Consider the following 22,843-nt stretch of genomic DNA (forward strand, 5'->3'; position numbering starts at 1 on the left):
CACGGTGACACCATAATGTATCACGGCCTAGCAAAGGCCAGGCTACCAGTACTGGACAAGACAGATGCAGCAGGTAAGCAAGTGTGTGGGCAGATAGGAGACGGCAGATACATGATGAGGCAACTGAGTGGGCAGTGGGGTTGGAGGTGAAGGCAGCCACCAAGTGGGTGACTGGTGGGAATGGAGGTGCCCCCCACAGCTTGATACCCTAAGCGACCACCTAGGTGTGCCTAATGGATGTGGTCCTGGACATGGATTCCATCATTTGAACCAGCCCCATGGTTTACATTCTTCTCTGTGGATGTCTTGTATAAGTGAGCAAAACAACAAAAGCCCTAAGAATTAGGCTCTCCAAACATAAAAGCAGTATTAGGAATAAAAGTATTGACACACAGATACACACACGACACATTTCACTGAATTTCAACACTCAGAAGTTTTTCCATTATAAATACAACTGAATCGATTTTAACAGGGTGTTATTTCAACTTGAAGCCATCTGGAGCTACACTTTACACATAGGGCTTAAATGAAATATTAGATTTGAACAGTTTTCTCCAGTATGTTTTTCAATCTTAGTTATGTTATTTCTTTACAAAATGAGAATCCATTCCTGTACTTGTGAGGCAGTTGGATCTTCAGTTTCTACCACAGTATAAAAGACGACTTCTTTGCAGTTAATAATTATTTTCTAGAAATGTTCCCACTAGGAAATAGGAGTGATGTAGAAGTATGTAGCTCTTTTAAATACTGTAAAAACATCCTCCTACACAAACTTATTTCCCACAACCTTTCTGGATACACTTTTTTACCTAAAGCTCATATGAAAACATTAAACACAGATTATTTTTACAGATCATCATCTTCAGGTAAAACAAATCCCTTACATTGTGACGAGTAAACAGTTTTACTTGTGTGTTATATAATATATCAGCATTAGGTACTTTAACACTTCAGTTATATTGTTTAGACACATCTTTTTATATGAAGATCTTCTCTGCTATGGGTAAATAAGTTCAAGCCATTAGGGTAATATTTAGCTCTAAATTATTATTTTGGAAAGCCTTTAACGATTTTGCATTGGATGCAATTTTTTGCGTTTTGCATTAAGATAGCAGCAGGGTAATGACGAGTATTAATTCCATTTTTTTTGTACACTACCTTGAATGCCATGCAGAAATGTGCATTGTACAAACTGTATAATAGACACAAGGTTGCAGATCCCCAGCTTTTTGAGATCTAATAGCGTTAGCGATAACTAAATACCGAATGCTTACAAGCACCTTTGAAAGGTCACAACCAGATTATAGATCAGCAACTGTCTTCACAAAACAGGTTGGCTGACCAGGCTGCCTTTGAGCCATGCAATCCGTAACCGTTGGAAAACCGACATATTTGAGAACTGGATACTATTCTGGATCCTGCATCTTACTTAATTGCATTTTCCTGCATAATTTTCCTGTGCTGCATTGGATTTTGTATTTGTGCTTCCATTAACACAGATGTAAATCTCTCTGTATAATAAATTTTGTCAGCCATTTTTTCTGCTCAAATGGTAGCCCTCGTTTTCAGTGCTTGCTTATGAGTACTTGTTTGTTTGCTGTTTTTCCTGCACACTTAGTTGCAAACATCAGTGCTAACAGCTAAAGGCCTGGTTCAGATGCAATATGTTTCCAATATCCTATCCATGGGTTGGAGAAGGAAGACCTGAGCTCACTGGCTCCTTCTGCCTTGTGTGTGAAGTTGCCCCTCCCTCCCTTTTTTGGAGCTAGCCATAGTACAGCACTTCCTTGGTATCTACGTTAGCACACTAACTGGGACTTGCTTTAAAGCGCTTGCAATGATGGTTAGAAGCAGGTCTGCAAGACACTGGTTGAAGCTTACTAGTGTTTTATTATAGGTATGGCTGAAGTAGCGCACCCAAGCTAGATCCATGTAGAGAAAGGAGGTGGACTTTCTTCTTCAGGAGGAGAGGAACGGGAAGGAGCACAGAAGCTTTGAGGGTGCTCCCAATCTACCAACCATGGACAGTCTTCAACAAAGCTTCTTCACTAGACTCTACACATCTGAAAGGTACCTAGGATGAAACACTGTGAAATGTGGACACTGAACAAACCTAGACCCTCCAAAGATCAGTATACTTTAGACAATTTGATAAGTCAGTTTGGACACAAGTAGACACGTTTGACAAGGATTCTGATTTAATGGGGTATGAAAGGCCCACGAAATTTCACAAGGAAAGCTCCTTGTCCCATCTCTTCTTCCTAACACACTTTGTTCTCCCAATAGAATACTCTGCTTCCCAACATCCCCCTAACTCTTTACCCTCTTTAGACCCTTGCCTCATCTACTACCAGCACTGCAGCCAGGTCCTCCATCCTTGGGCAGGCAAAGCCATGCACTGGCAACTCTAGTCTCCTGGCTCAATGTCTATTGTTCTGTTTTCCTCTTGCAAAGTAAAGAGATTTGGCCTTGGAGTGGCTGCAGGTCCCATTCAAACACCGTAGTGGACATTCCACTTGAAAATGCTCATCTAAGTTCTCCACTTGCACAGACAGCCACAAGTGACAGAAGAAAACAAACTATAGCAAAGCGAAAGAGAGGGCAGCACAGCTAATTTCACCACCACAATTTTCATTTCCAGGCTGAACACAGCTGTCTTCTGCAACCCTTTCTCCCCAAGCCCTTTTGTCTTTCTAAGCTGAAGCAGAGGAAGGATTCTCATTTGAACACACCATGTCTTTCCCTCTCCCCCAGCATGAAGCCAGGAAGAACAGGAAAATTTGTTGGCTACCAGGGGGCCAAGACACCCTGCAAGCCACTAGTTGGGAAGCTAAGGCATTCTTCGTTTTGCTGGACACAAAAGCAGAAATGACTTCATTTCATTGTTCAGATTCTCTCCCACTACAGAATGGCATCTCTGTTTCTCTAGGTTCAATAATATATTGGACTGCAGGATTTACTCAAGTTCAAAGAGATGGGTTTTACTTTTGTTTTTACACCAAGATATTGCAATTATTTTAGGCTTAAATATATTATATTGAATCCAAATACAAATGGCCCTTGTTAATCATAGGGGTTCTGTTCTCAGCTATAGTGCAAATATGGAAACTGTGAACAACAAAACCTTACCCCTATGGGAATCTGAGAGTTAGGTTCCTGCACACATGCTAAAAATCAGTGTGTGTATGTGCGCGTAAATAATAGAAATAATGTCCTATACCCTGCTCTCCAGTAATGCCCTCCCCACAACTCCCAATTCCAGAAAAAGGAAAAAAAACATGGCGGAATTTTATTTTTTTAAAGAGCCTCAAAATGGCTCCACACTGCCTCCAGATGGTAAATGACACCTCAGGTCATTTCCAGTGGCCCTGAAACTGTGGATAGGACAAAATTGCCTATTTTTGCACCTGCAGATATGAAAACCAGGCCTCTAGGACTTCATCACAGATACACGAAACTGCGATTGCTGGAACTGCAGAAAACAAGAGCCACCTGTACTGATACAAACGGCTCATTGCAAATAATTTAGATCAAATGACTTACAAGTCAGTAAATGATTTTTATATTTGGTACAGGTCTCCAGAATATCATATATCCAAGTTTCATTTTCTGCTCATAGGAGCAGTGTGGGATTACTTGTTCATTACTACCTGTATAATAATCAACAGACATACAAGATAAAACCGTCTGGATGTTCTGAAGATGCTGAAAACATATTTGGGAAATATGTTTGGAAAAATGACTTGGAAAAAATATTTCTAAAGATGGAGGGGGTTCCATTCTCCACTACAACTGCAGGTAAAAGAACCGCAGATAACAGAGCATTAAAGTCAATGGGATTGGGGTGGTGGGTTAGGTTCCTAGAGGCTGGGAAATGGACAAAAAAGGGGGCAAACCGCAGTGGGGGAACAAATCAAGTGCCCTACCGTGCTACACAAGTCTCCAGCTGTCCAGGAATGCCTCCACCCCAAGTCCCAAATCCCCCATTTTCCTGTAAAAACACCACAGGGAAAATTGCTTGCTTTTAACACACACACACACACACACACACACACACACACACACAATGAGCCACAAAATGGTTCCTCCTCACAAATTAGTAGCTCAAAATGACCTCTGAAGTCATTTCCAGTCATGCTGAAACCACAGATACATGGATTTTAACCCTTTTCTATCTGCAGATAATGAGGACAGGTGTCAATTAGGTGCCTGTGGATATTTCAAACCACAACTAGTGGTACTACATAAGGTCTACCTGTACTCCCCATTAGCAGAGATCATCTTCAGAGGTTTTTCTTCTTCTTCACACTTCCTATTAACAGTTGCACAACAGAACCAAAAGAGCCTTTTAAAAAGAGTTTGCTCTTTACTCACAATCCCACTGATGAAAATTTTGCCCTTGCTAGGCAGGTGGGGAGGGTGGAAATTGCCAAGAAGAGGAGAGAAGTTAAAGGTAAGAAAGATAAAGACCTCAGGAAGGAACTTAATAGGGAATTTCAGAAAGCTGTTAGAAGAGACAAGGAGCAGTACTACAATGACATCTGTGAAGACCTTGAGGATGAAAACAGACAGAGAAAAACAAGGAAGGTTTTCCAAAAGATCTCTGAACTAAGAAGGAGGTTCCAACCTCGAACTGGTATGTTAAAGGATACCAAATGATAGATAGTAACTGATTCAGATAAGAGCAACCAGAGATGGAAGGGGTATACTGAAAATCTGTACAGCAGGGATGTCAACATTCAAGATACTCTAGAAGATATTCCCTACTTGTAAGAACCTTTAGTACAGGAAGATGAAGTTAGATAAGCACTCCAGTCATTCCTAAGTCAGAAGGCTACAGGAATAGATGGAATAGCTACAGAAATATGGCAGGCAACAGAAGAAGAATCAGTCAAGGCTCTAACCAAACTATGCCAGCAAACATGGAGAACACTACAGTGGCCAACAGATTGGAAGAGGTCTGTCTACATACCTATACCAAAGAAAGGAGACTTAGACCTGCAAACCATCACACAATATCCTTAATTTCACATGCTAGCAAAATAATGCTCAGGATCATCCAATGCAGATTAAAGGAAATGCCAGATGTTCAAGCTGGTTTCTGAAAAGGCCAAGGAACAAGAGACATTCTTGCTGATGCACGCTGGATAAATGAGAAAGGCAAAAAGTCAATATGTGCTTTATTGACTACAGAAAAGCCTTCGATTGCGTCAACCATGTCAAGTTGTGGAATATCCTTAAGAAAATGGGCATCCCAGAACAGCTCATTGTTCTCATGAGAAACCTATACATAGGACAGGAAGCCGCAGTCCAGATGGAACATGGTGAAACAGACTGGTTCCAGATCGGCAAAGGAGTAAGACAAGGCTGTATACTTTCTCCTTTATTATATGCTGCACATATACTGAGAGAAGGTGGATTGGAAGAAGATGAGCGTGGTTTTAAAGTTGGAGGAAGAAAAATCAATAACCTGTGCTACACTGATGACACCACTCTGATAGCTGAGAATGCGGATAATCTGCAAGCTCTAGTAATGTAAGTCAAGGAGCAGAGTGAAAAAATGGGACTACAACTAAATGTCAAGATGACTAAACTAATGACAACAGGTATAGCAACCAGCCTCAGAATTGATAATGAAGACACTGAAGTGGTGGATAGCGCCAGCCTTTTAGGATTGACCATCAACACTAAAGAATCCAGCAGTCAAGAAATAAGCCGCAGACTAGCACTTGGTAGGGTTGCAATGAAGACCTTGGAAAGGATATTTAGATGCTGTGATCTGTCTAGACCTACAAAGTTTAGAATCGTTAGGACAATGGGTCTTCCCGTGACACCCTATGGATGCGAAAGCTGGACTTTGAAGAAGCAAGATAGAAAAAGTATTGATGCTTTTGAGCTTTGGAGGTGGAGAAGACTTTTGAGGATACCATAGACAGCCAGGAAAAAAAAACAAATGGATCATAGAACAAATAAATCCAGAATTTTCACTCAAGACACAAATGACCAGGTTCAAACTGTCATACTTGGGATACATTATATGAAAACCCAGCTCCCTTGAGCAGTCCATAATGCTGGGAAAAGTTGAAGGAAAGAGAAGAAGAGGATGACCAACAGCAAGGTGGATGGACTCGATTACGACAGCAACGAATGCACCACTGAGAGACCTTAAAGGCCAAGTTGAAGACAGAACATCCTGGAGAGAAACTATCTACGTGGTCGCTAAGAGTCAACACCGACTGGATTGGCTTTGATTGATTAAGTCAATCAAAGCCAGAGAGCCCCTGTTGGCGCAGTGATTAAAAAAACTGCTACCCTGTAACCAGAAGGTTACAAGTTTGATCCTGACCAGGGGCTCAAGGTTGACTCAGCCTTCCATCCTTCCGAGGTCGGTAAAATGAGTACCCAGAATGTTGGGGGCAATATGCTAAATCATTGTAAACCGCTTAGAGAGCTTCCAGCTATAGAGCGGTATATAAATGTAAGTGCTATTGCTATTGCTAAGTGCTGTCATCTACCAATTAACAGTTGCAGTCCTAGTTTGCATACCTATGCACACACAGAGATTGCTAGTGAAAACCAGTTGCAAATCAAAGTCAAGAACTGGATTTCCTTCCTACACCTCCCTTCTGTTTTTCTTTTTCTTTTTGTAAAACATTTTACACAACACTGTTCCTCAAGCAATTTGTAATAAACTTGCCTGTTAAGGCAGCAGATTTCATCCAGTTAAATTGAACTGGTAAATGCCTCTCCAAAACAAGGTTGTTTTTTTCAGCACTCCCGTATAAAAATTGATAACACAGAATAATGAAAGCAGCAGTTATCATGCGGTGACTTTAAGAGAGACCCATAAAATCTCTCCATAACCAACTAGCCAGGAGCTCCCTGCCATTAGTTTCACCGAACTATGCTTTTAGTCTTGATAATTTATTAGTTGTTATTGAGCACATCTTACCTTTAGGCAGAGATGTCTCCACTGTAACAAATCAATGTTCACAATTTGGCACACTAAGACAACTTCTAACCATGTCCAGTTATAAGACATCACCTTCCTAAGACGTTTCCCTTAAAAAAAAATGCCTGTCTGAATTTAACCCAAGTAGGAACCTTTAAATCCCCAAATCCAGCTTAAAGCAAGGCCGACCATCTCATTCACAAGCTCTTGTCTGAACATCATACTGCACCATAGCTGACATAGCCTGTAACTGGCATCATCTCTTGACCTGACAGGGTTGCTGCCTGAAAACACACACAATGCAAAGTCAAGTGCATGGTATCAGAGCATCACATCCACTCGTGTCTTCTTTCCAGCAGCAGGAAAAAAATGCAGAGTGGAGGCAGGGAAATGCACAGCACATGCTTGCTAAACTATGGGGAAACCTCGATATTCACAGGGGTTCCGCTATGTTCTTCAACCGCTGATATGGTATCCGTCAATATTGATGCATTGAGGCAATGGGGATTGGGTTCCTGGTTGCGACAGGGGTACCTTTTTAAACCACCGCTGTGCAGTGGGGAGGGCAAAGGAGAAGGACGCATCAGCAGGGATGGCAGCAGTAGCTACTCCTTCTCCCTCCCCACCTGCCTCCCAAATGACTCTGTAGGCTGTTCTGAAGCCCATTTCAGGCCTGTGCACACATGCACATGCGTGCATGCGCACACACACACTGCCAAAATGGGCTGCAAATCAGCCCTCATGGTCATTTAGGAGGCAGGTGGGGAGGGAGGGAGAAAGAGTCCCATGCCGCCATCATGGCCACTTCCTTTCCCCTCGCCACTACAACCCAAGCTTGCTGGATTACCCTTTCCAAGTATGGCCGGAGCCAACCCATGGATAAGCGAGTTCCACGCCCACGCCCCCCATGTATGCAGAGGTCAGGTGCCTATTCTCCGACTGTGGGTACACAGAACCACAAGTGTTGAACCCGCAGATAACGAGGTTTGCCTGTACATTTAGCAGGGAGCACGGGCAGAAAGACAGAAGTGTGCCATTTTCAGCAACAATCCCATAATCACTATCACGCCTACTTCTGGCCTAGCTCCTATTCCAGAAAAGGGACAAGAAATGCTTTAGAGCAGGGATTCTCAACGTTGGGTCCTCAGATGTTATTGGACTTCAACTCCCATAATCCCCAACCAAAGGCCACTGGAGCTGGGGATTATGAGAGCTGAAGTCCAGTAACATCTGAGGACCCAACGTTGAAAATCTCTGCTGTAGGGAACCTTGTACTGCAATCTGTTCATGAGGATTAAATATTGGTGTTTAAAGGATTCAGTGAAATTCAGCTACGCTAGTGCAAAGCAGATTCTAGACCAAGTATTTTTTCACGTAACAATGCATTTATGGAATTTAGTGCCATATATTATGATGGTAACTAGCTTAGGAGGCTTCAAAAATGAATTAGACAAATTCATGGAGATCTAATCAACAGCTATTAGTGATAATCGCTAAATGGAATCTCCATGTTCAGAATACCAGTTGCTGGAGACCTACGATGGAAAAAAGCTATTGCTTTCATGCCCTGATTGTGGGTTTCCCAGAGGCATCTGGTTAGCCACTATAGGAAACCAGATGAGGGACTCTATGGGCCTTCAGACTGACCCAGCAGGGCTTCTCTCCCATGCATCCGTTTACATTAAAGGCATTATCTTGTAGGTAACAGACAGAGCACACTGGCAGGGAAGCAAGAGGAAAGAGTTATTAGCCATAAAACAAGGCCAGGAGGAGACCTTTATTTCAAAGGATATGGTCATACTCAACTAGGTTATTCCAACAGTAAAGTATTTTTATTGCTTAAGTTACTGCTGGAGCAGCCTATTGGAGTTGAAGCACTAAGGCAGGGATGGTACTCCAGATGTTGCTGAACTACAACTCCCATCATCCCCAGCTACAACCTGTTGTGGCTAGGGATGGAGTTGTAGTTCAAGTACCACAGGTTGGGAACCCCTGCACTAAGGTATTGATGCACCTGTCATTTAGCAGCAAGAAATTGCCCTGACACAAGCTTAAATTGTGTTATCTTCATTTTCAATACAGTTTTGCCATACCCGCTTCCAAGGTGGACAGACCATTCCAAGAGGCACAATGTATTAGTGTTGACCAAGTTCAATCTATGTTCTCCACACATCTATTTCAAATCTTCAGTAACTTGTTCAATATTTCCATTAGTGACTCAGATACACTATTTGGTGATAATATTTACTCTGCTTCTCCACTCTACTCAAAGAATGAAGAGAGAGCAAGAGCCACAGAAAAGAAAGGCGAGTAAATAGCGCTAACCTATTCCAAAAAAAACCCTGATAACTTCACTCAACAATATGGTGTATCTTGTTTACACAAAAGGATTTCTCCTTTATTGCTATGAGAATCATCCCCTCCAGCCACACCTGTGAGATGGTTGACAGATTTTTCCATTCACAGAAAAGTAAGTTAATCACTAAGGCAGCTCTACTATTTAGGTCCTCTGCAGAACAGAGAGTCCTTTCAGATTGTAAGCCAAATATCTGAAAATCATATGAACAAAAATAAGTATCATCCTTTAAAGTATACTGGAACTCTGCAGCACACTTCCTAATGACATTCGAGTTTTCCCTTCTCAGAATGTTTTATAAGGACCTAAAAACATACCTGTTTAGTCAGGAGTTTATAGTTTTAAAGCTTCGGTTTTTAGAGTTTTATTGTATTTACATTGTTGGGGAAATGTTTTTAAATGCTATTAACACTAAGATAAAGACTCAGGAGGATAGTTCTAGAGCAGGTCTGGACAACATACAGCCGTGGGCCACATCTGGCCCGCAAGGCCTTTTTTCTTGGCCCACACTGCCATTCCCGCTACCTCCCTCCCGAGCCCTCCTGCTGCAAAACTCCATGTTTTTTCTTTTTAATTTCAGCCACTGTGTGGGTGGCTGCCAGGGCGGGGGGGGGGGAGATTAAGAAGTCCTTCTCCCCGCTCCACCACCCCCCATGGTGGCCGCTACCAGAGCGATGCTGGGCCTGCTGTCTGGCACAGTGTCTCTTCCCAACTGTGAGGCGCACCTGCACAGTTGAGAGATTGTCGCAAGCCCGTTATATCATGGGCTTGCGATGATCTCTCAGCTGCGCAGGCACGCCTCGCAGTTGCAAAGAGACGCTGGGCCAAATGGCAGGCCCAGCATCGCACTGGTAGCTGCTGCCACCACCGCCAGGGGCGGAGGGAGGAATACTGGCTCACCCCCCTGGCAGCCAACCCTCAGCGGCATGGTGGATGAAATATTTTTTTAAAAAAAAAATCACATGGAGGTTCGGCGGTGCAGGAGGCCACCCCCCCGCCACCGTGCCTCGGCAGGCAGCTTCCCCATACTTTGCCACCAACCCAACTGACATAGAGGGCTCAGGAGACAAGTGGAGGTGAGTGCCGTTGCCTCTGCAACTGCAGCAGCGCGCCCCCACTCCTGCTGCCAGCCCCAGCCCGTGGGAGTTAGGTCGCGGCAACTGTGGGAATGGGTGGGTGACGAGGTTCGGGCAGATTTTACAGGGGGGTGGGATGGTGGTATTTTCCTTGTTTGTGGGTGAAATGCTGTGCTTCTTAGAAATTGACTGTGCTTGTTTGAAGACGCCACTGCACAGTCCTTTTCTGCTCCCTCATCAAGCCTAACCGATCCTTTCCCCCTTTCTCTCTCTCTCTCAGGGCAAATCTACCCATCCTCTTTCCATCTCTTTCTTTTTTCTTTTTTAACTTTCTCTCTCTCTTTCTCTCCCCACTTAAGCCTGCCCCATCTCCTTTTTCTATCCCTCTCTCTCAAGCCAGCCCCATCCTTTCCCCCTCTCCCTTCTCTTTCCCTCTCATAAAAGCCTGTGTGGTGAAGGATCAAAGTGTGATCTTCTTCTCAAAAATTAAGAGGAAAAACCTCTCTAATTTTCTTCCTTACAAGTGCTCCATGTTAAGTGTAATGATTTGGCAGATGTGGAAAGGAAGAACAATGCATGTTATTGTTAAGTATTTTGTACAGATTGTATATTGCATTTATTTTATTAGAAAGAATGTTAAATTCAATTTATTTTATTTTAATTTATATTAATCTTGGCCTGCCAGAACTTCAAAAGTTAAATTTTACTTAAATTCATCTTAATTAATTTCACTTTAATTTGATTTAATTAATTGACTGATATTAAGTGTTACTTTAATAATCAGTACCCTAAAAATTGACCTCAGCCCCCATGAGCCAAGTCACAGTCGGTTTCGGCCCACCAGGTCATTTGAGTTGTGCACCCCATTCTAGAGCCAAACACTGGCTGTTCTATCACGATTTCATTGTTGCTGCTCAGATACAACACTGCATCTGACCAAAACAAACGGCTATGAAGTATACAGCAGAAACCTTAGAAAACCGCAGGGCAGACTTATATGAGTAATTTTAAGTAAGAACTGGACAAGAGTTGAGTTTTGAAATAAAAACCTAACCCATACCAGATTTCAGAAGATACCTTGCTGTAGTCGATACAGTGTTGGGATCTGGAGATGTGGATCCTAATCTCCTACCAGCAATAAAGCTCACAGATCTTAACTATTTTCCAAGCAGGGGCCACTTTGGAGTGGGGGAAACCTTCAGTGTGGGAGTCATTTCCCACTGTAGCGACCTCGGCACAGTACTACACTCGTCTACATGCTGGAGGGACCCTTGAAGAGAGACCTCTTTTAAGAGCTCTGAGAGAGAGAGAGGGAAGCACTGGGAAGGGTTACACTTCCCAGCACTCGGTGCACACCTTCCAAGACGGGGCAGGGCTCCAGAGGGCTCTTCATGGTGCCAAGGGGACTGTGCAGAGTATTCAGCTTTACAGAGGCCCCATAAACCATGACTCAGAGAACTGCCCTTAGGGTTGATGGGGGCCACCAGGGGCCCCTGGGCCTTACAATGAAGAACACTGAGATAGAGTAACGATGGGCCCTCGGCTTAACTGTCTCACAGTGTTGCTGCAAATGTGGAATGAGCGTGCTGCTGCATAGGACATCCTGAGCTCTTCCCTGGAAGAAAAGCTAGGACACGACTGCAATATACAAAAGGTGTTGGCAAACCGGATATGCAATTGATTGACCATGATTACAGCTCTAAGTAGTGTTTTCTGCTGCTTTTCTTCCTCTCCACTCCTGGCGGAACCACACATTAAAATGAAATTCTACAGCAATGTTTTTACCCACTCTAGCTGCTGAAGCTGCAGTCTGAAGTGGAAGACCAGGAGGGAGGGGAGGGGAGTGAAGGGCTGGCTTCTCAAACCTGTCCCCTCTCACCTTTTCTCTGCTTAACGCGATTCCCTCCCCATGCTGCCGTAAGCAATCTGTTTTCCCTTGTGCGAGTGCAAGCAGTCAAGAGGTGGCTTTCAGCAGAAAAACAGAGCAAGGGGAAAGGGTTGGGCCACCCCTCATCTGCTCTACCAGTTTCAAGTCAAATTGCAGTCTATAGCAGCTGCATTGTGTAAAAAAAATAAAAAATGTTCACTCCACTCCCAAATAAAGTGGCAGAACCACATGTAATCTGTAGTCCTGCTCTTTTAAAAAAAGAGAGGGGGGACCATGAATGACAGAACATTCAAGAGAATAAAGGCTTATTCCCAGATCTTACCTTTGCCGGTTGTTTTGGATTCACAAACACCTTTTCCAGGCCAGACACAATGACACATAGAAGCCCGGAAATCAACATGATGACTCCAACCGCAGTTAGCCAGGAAATGCTGCAGAAATAGCACAAGCCTTCTGTGGAGGTGCACACGACGACATGAACTGCGCAGAGCATGAGGCACATTAAGTAGAACAGAAGAGAGCACAACGGGGAAAGGGGCACTTCAAATTCTGCCCTGCTGCTCAGGGCTTTTGGAATGCTCAGTAGGAGTAGCAGCAGCACCTGGGGCGGGTGGGAGAGAGACAATGAATAAGAATGAATGCACTCTTAACTGGCAGCCTCGGAACCAAAAATGGCTGAAGGGCAGAACCATTGGGGATTCTGCATTACTTCGTATCAAGTGTGACACAACACAGGACTAGAGCAGGCAGCCTGCCAATGGTTCTATCCAGCATATTGAACAACTAGTGTGACATAGTCACCTTTGTCCATTTCTCCTGTGTATTATTCTTACTGTGAACTGCTGCAGGGGGAGAGGGCAAGGCTGACTGCTCTTGCAAGTACTGCTACTTCAGACCAGACCAGGGTTGCACAACTTCAGCCCTCCAGCAGATGCTGGACTACAAGTCCCAGCAGTCCCAACTATTGTCCACTGTGGCTGGGGATGATGAGAGCTGTAGTCCCACAACAGCTGGAGGAGCAAAGTTGTTCAGGCCTTTGTCTAGAGCAGGGGGGAATCAAATATGATGGAGCAGTCTCAGCATGCTTATTTATTTATTTGATTTCTGTACCACCCTTCCAAAAATGGCTCAGGGCACTTTACACAGAGTAATAATAATAAATAATAATAAATGATAATAATAAATAAGCTTGAGTTTTCAAGGGGTTCACATCCTGCTAACTACATGCAACGAACGAGGCCTGGAACTTCTGGCTGCAAGGTCCTATTCACTCATGCAGTTAGTGGCATGCGAACTTCTTGAAAACCATCCAAGCCAGAGAAGAATCCCAGGGAAGTGGAGGCCCAATTCAGATTAAAAGTGCTCATTACAATCATGCCAGATTTGCATTAAGAACCCAATGATGACGACATTTGGTGGCATAATTAATAACTGAAGGTGGCAAGTGTTAAAAAGAGGTATTCTCTCCTGGGAGAGGGAAAGAAGACCGCCTCTTCTAAGATGATGACTGCTGCAACACATACATACAACAGATAAAGTGTTTTTTCTTCCAATTATTGTTTCACTTATTTGCACATTTTTGCAGATTTAATCAATTCAACATTATACAATCAGCTAAGATTTGTTTAGCTGGGCAACAGATGTATTTACAATGTCTTATCTGAGCTAACACACTTTTCAAAATCAATATATCAATTCATACCTCCAGAACAATCACTGTCCCCACTATCATTGAATATGTGTCATATTGTGCCACTTGCTTGCTTAATGAAGCACTCAGAATCTTGAGAGCCTCCAAATATTGCTTCAGAACTTTTTTGCCAAGATTTAGGAGAACTTCTGAGGTATTCCCCTCCAAATAAAGCTTGATCCAATTTCCATGGGATTTTTCAGCCATCTTAAACTGCTCAAATCCAGGATCTAGTAATAAGATACAATACAGACCAGAAGGTCATCCAAGAGCATTCATATAAAAAATCCTTCTCGCTTCTATTGAGAAATAAAACATTCCAATGATTGCGTTATGAGAATGGATTGCAAACTCCCTCAAACCATGGTTTAAAGTACTGTTTACGATAAGAACCATGGTTAGGGTCTGCGGCACAGGTCAACTCTATGCCATAGTTTATACTGACAAGGGAAAGGAAAGAAATTTATTCCCAAGATGGGAAGAGCAAGTGCATGCTCCCAAAGTTGAATCTTGATTTCCAAGTCACATTATGCAGGAAGCTAGTGTAACGTCTGCACCAGAACAAAGAAAGAATATCAAAAAGTTGAATACCATCTGAAACTGACACAGACTCTTTCGTTGCTTTAATGAAGGCTCTTACCCAGTGGGTTAGAAACAGGAATCAGTTTTGCTTCTTTCATTTTGGGTTGACAACCAAATTCTAACATGTTGTATTATTATAATAAATTATCGATTTTATTAAAATAAATGATTATAATAGATTATTATAATAAAAGTTATTATAGCTTGGTCATTGAGGAATTGGAATATTGTGTTTACAACATTAATGGGGACAGATAACTAAAAGTAAATATTGGCTGCTACATTAGGACCGGTTGTCAAATCAAATCCATTCCATTTTCCTTTGTTCAGAACAAGCTGGTTTTCTATTTCTTGTAAAGAATGTTTGCCATCAACACAGTCAACAACTCACTTGCCTTTTTCATATGTAGGCATATTCTCTTGCAGAAGTCTGGCAAGCTGGAACCCATTTAAGTGCAAGTATCGGAGCTGTTCTCTCATTGTTTTCTGTTGTACGACAGGCAGTATAAGCTTCCCAACACTATTTCTTGAAATTGGCAAGCCAAGACCTATTGCCAATGTCACAGTCAAGTCAGTCTGTTGAACAAGCTCTGGAGGTTTTGGAGGACCTAGGAGGAGAAACATGTTAGTTAAGATGTTCAACTTCCCAAAATGTGAAGTGATATCTCTTACTCACTTTTATCCTGTCATAATGCCGCATTACAAACAGACTCCTAAAGTTTTTTCCCCATTCTTGCCTTAAGTAGGAAGGTTTTACATTATGAACAGAAATTCTGTAGGATGCTCAGCAGCCAAAGAGGTATCTCTGGCATGCCCTAGGGCAGGCCCGCTCAACTTCAGCCTTCCTGCAAATGTTTGCCTACAACTCCCATAATCCCTGGCTATTGGCCACTGAGGCTGGGGATTATGGGAGTTGTGGTCCAAAGACAGCAGGGGGGGCAGGGGGCGGGCGCTAGGCTGAGCAGGCCTGCCCTAGAGCTTGGCCTCTAAGCAGGGCAATTTCTGCTTAGCTCAATCTAACTGCACTCTATGGCTCTGGTCCATTGTCCCAACATCGCTTTCTGTCCCAGCATGTTTAGATCCAAGTCCAGCAACACCTTAAAGAGTAACATATTTATTACAGCAAGCGATTTCATAGGTAAGAGTGTGTTGCATCTATACTGCATCAGAAGCGACACCATAATGGAGTTATTTCAGAAGTAGCTATAAGGCTCATTTAGCACACAAATGAGGTCTTGAGCTGTACCACTCAGACTGCAGATGGAGTCGCACAGCACTGAATGCTCTTCCTTACAAAATATTCCCTACCCACAGAAAGCTGGATGGAGAAGGACTGGGAAATCCTCAACATGCTAGTTAGAACATGCACTTCTTGCATTTGTTTTTTTTGGTACGGGGCAACATTCAGCCATGCGAGTCCCCACCTCTAGCCTGAAGCAACCCAGCCAAGACACAACCACTTGCTCTTCCATAACCATGTTTAATAAAAATGGCCACCTTTGTCTTGCACTCATCATAACAGCAACAAGAGGAATTCAGTCCTTACCATTTCTCCTGTCAAAAGCAGAACTGATCAAGAGCAGGGCTGTATGTATCTCACCCTCCGAAGAACCTCCATGACTCCCCGTTTCAGACATTCCATGGTCTCCACATACAACAAGCAGGTGGGGTGATGCCACCTCTCGCTCCTGCCATTGAAAGAAAATTTCCAGGGGCTTAGCAGGCTTAGGCCGATGCACTTGCCCATTTCATTTCCTTAAACAACTCACAAACTTAAGATCAGAGAGTGTGGCTGGCCATCACTAGCCTTCAAGACACTTGCTGTTCATCCAGGTCATAGTTTTAACAGACACAAGTGCAAAACACCCCCCCACACACACTAGTTTTATACAGAGCACAACCAGGGCTTAGATTCTGTCAAAGCTCACCCATGGCAATTGTACCAAGGCCGGGGGAACAAGCCTAAGTCTCTTGTTATGCAATTTCTTGAGTCAATGCTGCAACAAGTGAAGAAAGAAGATCAACATATCCTTGAGCAGATGCTGAGGGAGTTTCTTTCCTCAGTGACTAACCACAGAGAGCCCCAACACATATGGAGCTACAGGGAGCCAGCATGGTATAAATGGTTAGAGTGCTGGACTAGGACTGGGGAGACCCGAGTTCAAATCCCCATTCAGCCATGATACTAGCTGGGTGATTCTGGACCAGTCACTTCTCTCTCGGCCTAACCTACTTCACAGGGTTGTTGTGAGGAGAAACTCAAGTATGTAGTACACCGCTCTGGGCCCCTTGGAGGAAGAGCAGGATATAAAATGTAAATAATAATAATGATAATGATAATAATAATAATATGGGAGAGTGGAATACCTTCCAGATCAGAGGATGCATTCCCAGACAACTTGACCGCCAGCACCTCTTTTTCTTGGTTAAGCAAAAAGCACCAGCTTTATATATGTAATTTGCAGACAGCCCTCTCTTTACTATAGTAAAGTGTGCTATCGAGTCGGTGTCAACTCCTGGCAAACATAGAGCCCTGTGGTTGTCTTTGGTAGAATACAGGAGGGGTTTACTATTGCCTCCTCCCATGCAGTATGAGATGATGCCTTTCAGCATCTTCCTATATTGCTGTTGCCCGATATAGATGTTTCCCATAGTCTGGGAAACATACTAGCAGGGACTCGAACCGGCAACCTCTGACTTGCTAGTCAAAGTCATTTCCCACTGCACCATTAGGTGTCTGCCCTATATATATCCTAGGGATAGAATATAAGAGGAGCCAGCATGGTGTAGTGGTTAGAGTGCTGGACTAGGACAGGGGAGACCCGAGTTCAAATCCCCATTCAGCCATGATACTAGCTGGATGACTCTGGGCCAGTCACTTCTCTCTGAGCCTAACCTACTTCACAGGGTTGTTGTGAAAAAGAAACTTAAGTATGTAGTACACCGCTCTGGGCTCCTTGGAGGAAGAGCAAGATATAAATGATGTAGTAGTAGTAGTAGTAATAATAATAATAATATTTGGGCCAGCTTACACAAGAGCCAGTGAAAGAGCCACAGCATACAGCAGGGATAAGCAACCTCTGGCACTGCGGCTGTTATGGAACCACAACTCCCATCATTCCCCAGCCACAACATATGTGGCTGGGGATGAAGGGAATTGTAGTTCCTCAACAGCTACAGTGCCAGAGATTGCCTACTCCTGGCATATAAGATTTCCAGGTATAATAGCCATCCGCAAGGAGCCCCCTTCCAACTCACACCTCTAATGCTCCCTTTCTGACAGCTTCTGTCTTCTTGCAGCTATGGAGGAACATTAAGGAAATGGGAGTGAAAGGAACATCATTACAAATTTCTTTGCAATCATGCAGCGGCAACAGGAGAGGAGTGGAAGAGAGCTCTCCTAAGACAGTTATAGCAGCTGACAGCTAGCTTCTGAGCACATGGACACTTTTTTACAAACTCATGGATGAACCAGCCCTTGGAGAATTACCCATAATCAAATGGATCATTGCAGCACATTAACTTGAACAAGCATGAATTGCAGCCAGCTAAACTCCAACAAGCAAGGATAAAGTAAGCTGTCAATTATCATCAGCAGGAGCAAGTTATCCCCCATGCAATGCAACTGTCTAATATGATGGTGAGAAATATTTTCCTTTTTAAAAAAGAGGTTTTCCCCCTACCCGTTATCACTCTTAAGGTGGTTAAGCAGTTGGACACATTGCATCTATGCTAGCACAGCGTGACTTACATCAGGATCATAAAAGCAGTTTTCTAATTCCCCCAGGATCCATGAAGCCCTAATGCAGAGTTTCTGTTGGTATTTTCAGAACATTTGTCAAAAATAGCACTGTTAAGCTGTTTAGAAGTTTTGCTGGTTTTTAAAAGAAAAACTTGTGTCATCTTATGTGGCATAACTACTGTGGGTTTTTTCAAGAACAAATGTATCTTGTCAAGATTGGTCAGATAAAGAATAAAACTCCATTGTCATAATTACTTTGACTCCAGTTTAAGCACATGTGCTTTCTTGGTCTCTCTCACACAGCTGGAAGTAAGTATGAAATGGCCCTAGAGGTTGCTAAGCAGCACAAGCCTATTTCTCAAGAGGCTCACAAAAAGCTGCAATTGGCAGCAATTGGCCTTGATGGCAAGTGCTAAAAACCTGGACAGAAAGCTACTTTTCTCAGAGCCCAACTAACTATAAATTCAGGGTGATTTATTGATTAAGTGCCATCAAATCGGTGTCAACTCTTAGCGACCATATAGATGGATCATCCTGGAGAGCATCTATTTTCAACTTGGCCTTTAAGGTCTCTCAGTGGTGCATTCATTGCTGTCATAATCGAGTCTTGCTGCTGGTCATCCTCTTCTTCTTTTTCCTTCAACTTTTCCCAGCATTATGGACTTCAAGGGAGCTAGGTCCCCTTCGCATAATGTTTCCAAAGTATGATAGTTTGAGCCTGGTCATTTGTGCCTGGTTGTTTTGTGCCTTGAGTAAAAATTCTGGATTGATTTGTTCTATGATCTATTTGTTTATTTTCCTGGCTGTCCATAGTATCCTCAAAAGTCTTCTCCAGCAACAACGTTCAAAAGCATCAATACTTGTTCTATCTTGCTTCTTCAGAGTCCAGTTTACGCATCCACAGAGTATCATAGGAAAAAACATTGTCCAAACGATGCTAATCTTTGTAGGCATAGACACATAACAGCACCTAAATATCCTTTCCAGGACCTTCCTTGCAACCCTACCAAGTGCTAGTCTGAGGCGTATTTCTTGATTTCTGGATACTTTAGTGATGGTCAATCCTAAAAGGCAGAAGCTATCCACCATTTCAAGTCTCCATTATCAATTCTGAAGCTATCATTAGTTTAGTCTTCTTTACATTTAGCTGTAGTCCCATTTTTTCACTGTGCTCCTTGACTTTCATCTAGTAATGAAAGACAATGCAGATCACTTGCATTCTCAGCTATCAGAGTGGTGTCATCAGCATAGCACAAGTTGTTGATTTTTCTTCCTCCAACTTTAAAACCATGCTCATCTTCTTCCAATCCACCTTCTCTCAGTATATGTGCAGCATATAATAAAGAAGGAGAAAGTATACAGCCTTGTCTTACTCCTTTGCCAATCTGGAACTAGGGATGTGCACGGAACCACGGAAGCGCAGTACGGCACTGGGGGGGGTGTCTAGCTTTAAGCGTGGGGGGGTAGTACTTACCCCTCCTGCCACTTTACCCCCTCCGGTGCTCCACTTCGTAGCAAAGTTTTTGGGGCGGCAGCATTCCTCCCTGCCGCCCCTACCCCCATCGGCCGGAAAAAGGGGAAGTTGTGTCCACGCATGCACCCGTGGCGGCGGGCGCACGCGCGGTCCCCCCACCGGACCAGCCCCATTCCGGACCGGTTCGGTGCACATCCCTATCTGGAACCAGTCTGTTTCACCATGTTCCGTCTGGACTGCAGCTTCCTGTCCTGTGCATGGGTTTCTCATGAGAACAATGAGATGTTATGGGATGTCCATTTTCCTAAGGATATTCCACAACTTGACATGGTTGATGCAATCAAAGGCTTTTTCTGTAGTTAAAGCACATATTGACTTCTTTTTGGTATTCTTTGGCTTTCTCAATTATCCAGCATGCATCACAAGTAATGTCTCTTGTTCCTTGGCCTTTCCTGAAACCAGCTTGAACATCCGGCATTTCCTATTCCACGTAGGGCTTTAATCTGCACTGGATTATTCTGAGCATTATTTTGCTAGCATGTGAAATTCAGGATATTGTGTGATGGTTTGCACAATCCGTTAAGTCTCCTTCCTTTGGTATGGGTATGTAGACCAACCTCTTCCAATCAGGGGCGGAGTGCCGAGAAGATGGTCGAACCCCTGCTAACTGGGCAAAGAGGCACCTTTTAATGTGGTGATCCTCTTTATTTAGCAGGGGGAGAGTTACTGTCCCTATCTACCCCCAGTACAGTACTTCCAGTGACTGTTGCTGGTGTCTATCTTATGTTTCTTTTTAGATTGTGAGCCCTCTTATTTATTTATTATTACTCTGTGTAAACCACCCTGAGCCATTTTTGGAAGGGTGGTATAGATTGTTTCCTAGGTTATACAGTCTGACTGTGTTTTCCTCCTTACCATTTCCATCTTTGACATTCCAGTCTCCAACCACCACCAGCACATCTTGCTTGCAGACTGAACTTGAGCATAAAACTCATCAACTTGCTCTTCTTCTGCATCAGTCATTGGGCACAGACTTGAAAAACTGTCATGTTAAAGGGTTGTCCATGAAATCTACCTGGTATTAATCAATTACTGACTGCATTGTACCCAAGTACTGTCCTTGCTATAAATTTCCTGACTATGAAAGCAACACCGTTCCTTCTTTGTTTCTTGTGTCCTGAGTAGTAAACAGTATGATTTTCTGATTGAAAGTGTCCAACTCCAATCCATTTTAATTCACTGATGCCCAAGATGTCAATCTGTAGTAGATTCATTTCATCTTTCACTGTATCGAGCTTTCCCATATTCATGCTTCATACATTCCATGTTCCCACTGTAATTCTGTCTTTGCAGCTTCAGATTTTCTTTTCCCACATGACAACATCAGCAGCTAGCTGTTCAAAAGGCTTTAGCCTAACCGCGTCATAAACACCGTCGGTACTCAGAGATCCTCAGCTCTTCCTCAGTAGCATGTTGAGTACCATCCGACCTGAGGGGCCCATCATCCAGTATTACATCAACAATCATTCTAGTTTGTCTATCCATGTGGTTTTCTTCGTAAAATACAAGAGTGGTTTACCATTGCCTTCTCCCGCGCAGTATGCAATGATGCCTTTGTTGTTGTCACTAAAGCGACTGTCCTTCCTATATCACTGTTGCCCAATATAGGTGCCTGCTTGCTTTAGCTGGGCAGCTGGGATGACCTTCGCGCCTTAGGTGACCCTACTGGAAGTATACAGCCCAGCGTACTTTGCTCATCCCTCCCCCACCCCAAATCCTGCTATGCTGCCTCATTGTGGTGGTGGTGGTAGCAGGGGCGGGGGGGGGGCATGTTCCTGGGAGAAACATTCAGGGTAGCTAACTAAAATTGCTCATATTTGTTCCTTGTTAACCTTGCTTCTCCCTTTTCCTCCCTTCTCCATTAGTTTCCACTGCAACCTCCTTGGGAAAGCAACCTGTCCTTTTTGTTGATGGAACTCTTAAGGCTCACTCACTGCATTACATTTTTCAATAAAAATGTAAGCAGATTTGACAAGCACATGTATCATACAGCTCTCTGACACTTAACTGACTGCCCATCGAATGTACACTGGTGGAAAACCTGGATTCTGACTGCATAATGTACAAAATAGCCTTGATATACTACATTATATTGATGGTAGCGTACATGTTCAAAAATTACAAGTGTTTTAAAGTATATTGGCCAGTGCATTTAAGATACTAATTTTGCTTCCCAAAGGCAGTATCCATGCACTTCACTAAGGGCTGCAATACATTTACCTGGAAGCAAGCCTAACTGGACTTTCATTTCACACACAGGATGGGGCTACCAGTATAAAAGTGTCTTTGAATCCTAAGGCTTAATGTGCCACATGCAGTTCCTATTCTCATAATAAAATTCCCATCCAAACACCATATTTCACCTTGGCAAGGAGAGATGTGTGGATCTTCTTGATGATGTTATCCATTTCGGAAAGCTTTGGTCCTACTAACAGGCTGTTTGGTCCACTGAGATGACCAATGTGATCGAGGCCTAAGTAGTGAAGAATGAGTAAATCCCAGTCTTCTCTTTTCAGCACATTATCCAGGTGTCTGGTGACATTATCGTCAACCTTACAAGGGGAGAAGGGGGGGAAAAGAGAGAAGTTGAAGCTCCATCACTCTGCTGCTCCATCTCATTGTACTACTCATGTTACCAAGCAGAGAGTAGGATCCAGCAGAAAAACCTTTCCTAGACTGTACCACTTCCAGTGATGGTGGGGCTGCACACTGGAATGTTTCCTCATTAAGCTAAGAAAAAGAGCAAGGGAGAAAGCTAGGCTGAACCCTTCCTTCAGGCATACTAGCTTTCTACATACAGGAAATTGTTTTCTACCAGGGAGTGCTCAACACACATCTGCTCCCCTGCAGTCTGAAGTAACAGACCAGGAAAGGCTTTGCCATGATTCTGCCAATGAGTAACTGGCCCTATCCACCCCCAGCACAGTACCTCCAGTGACTGTTGCTGGTGTCTATCATGTTTCTTTTTAGATTGTGAGCCCTTTGGGGACAGAGATCCATTCTATTGATTGATTGATTGG

At 43.4% G+C, this 22,843-nt stretch overlaps 1 protein-coding gene across 2 annotated transcripts in view; it reads right to left on the reverse strand.

The window, feature by feature from the left end:
* The window catches only part of PIGG (phosphatidylinositol glycan anchor biosynthesis class G), a 97,028-nt gene that overhangs the window by 61,846 nt on the left and 12,339 nt on the right, over nt 1-22,843 (reverse strand). Inside the window, exons 4-8 of one of the 2 annotated variants that reach the window (XM_053299548.1) lie at nt 22,187-22,375; nt 16,094-16,235; nt 14,943-15,155; nt 13,978-14,195; nt 12,598-12,876 (exon numbers count right to left, since the gene is read on the reverse strand). In XM_053299548.1, coding sequence (XP_053155523.1) covers nt 12,598-12,876; nt 13,978-14,195; nt 14,943-15,155; nt 16,094-16,235; nt 22,187-22,375 — 1,041 coding nt within the window. The remainder of the gene's footprint in view (nt 1-12,597; nt 12,877-13,977; nt 14,196-14,942; nt 15,156-16,093; nt 16,236-22,186; nt 22,376-22,843) is intronic. The other variant, XM_053299549.1, reaches the window with a different exon arrangement.

Source organism: Hemicordylus capensis, chromosome 2 (assembly GCF_027244095.1).
Source record: "Hemicordylus capensis ecotype Gifberg chromosome 2, rHemCap1.1.pri, whole genome shotgun sequence".
Classification (NCBI taxonomy): domain Eukaryota; kingdom Metazoa; phylum Chordata; class Lepidosauria; order Squamata; family Cordylidae; genus Hemicordylus; species Hemicordylus capensis.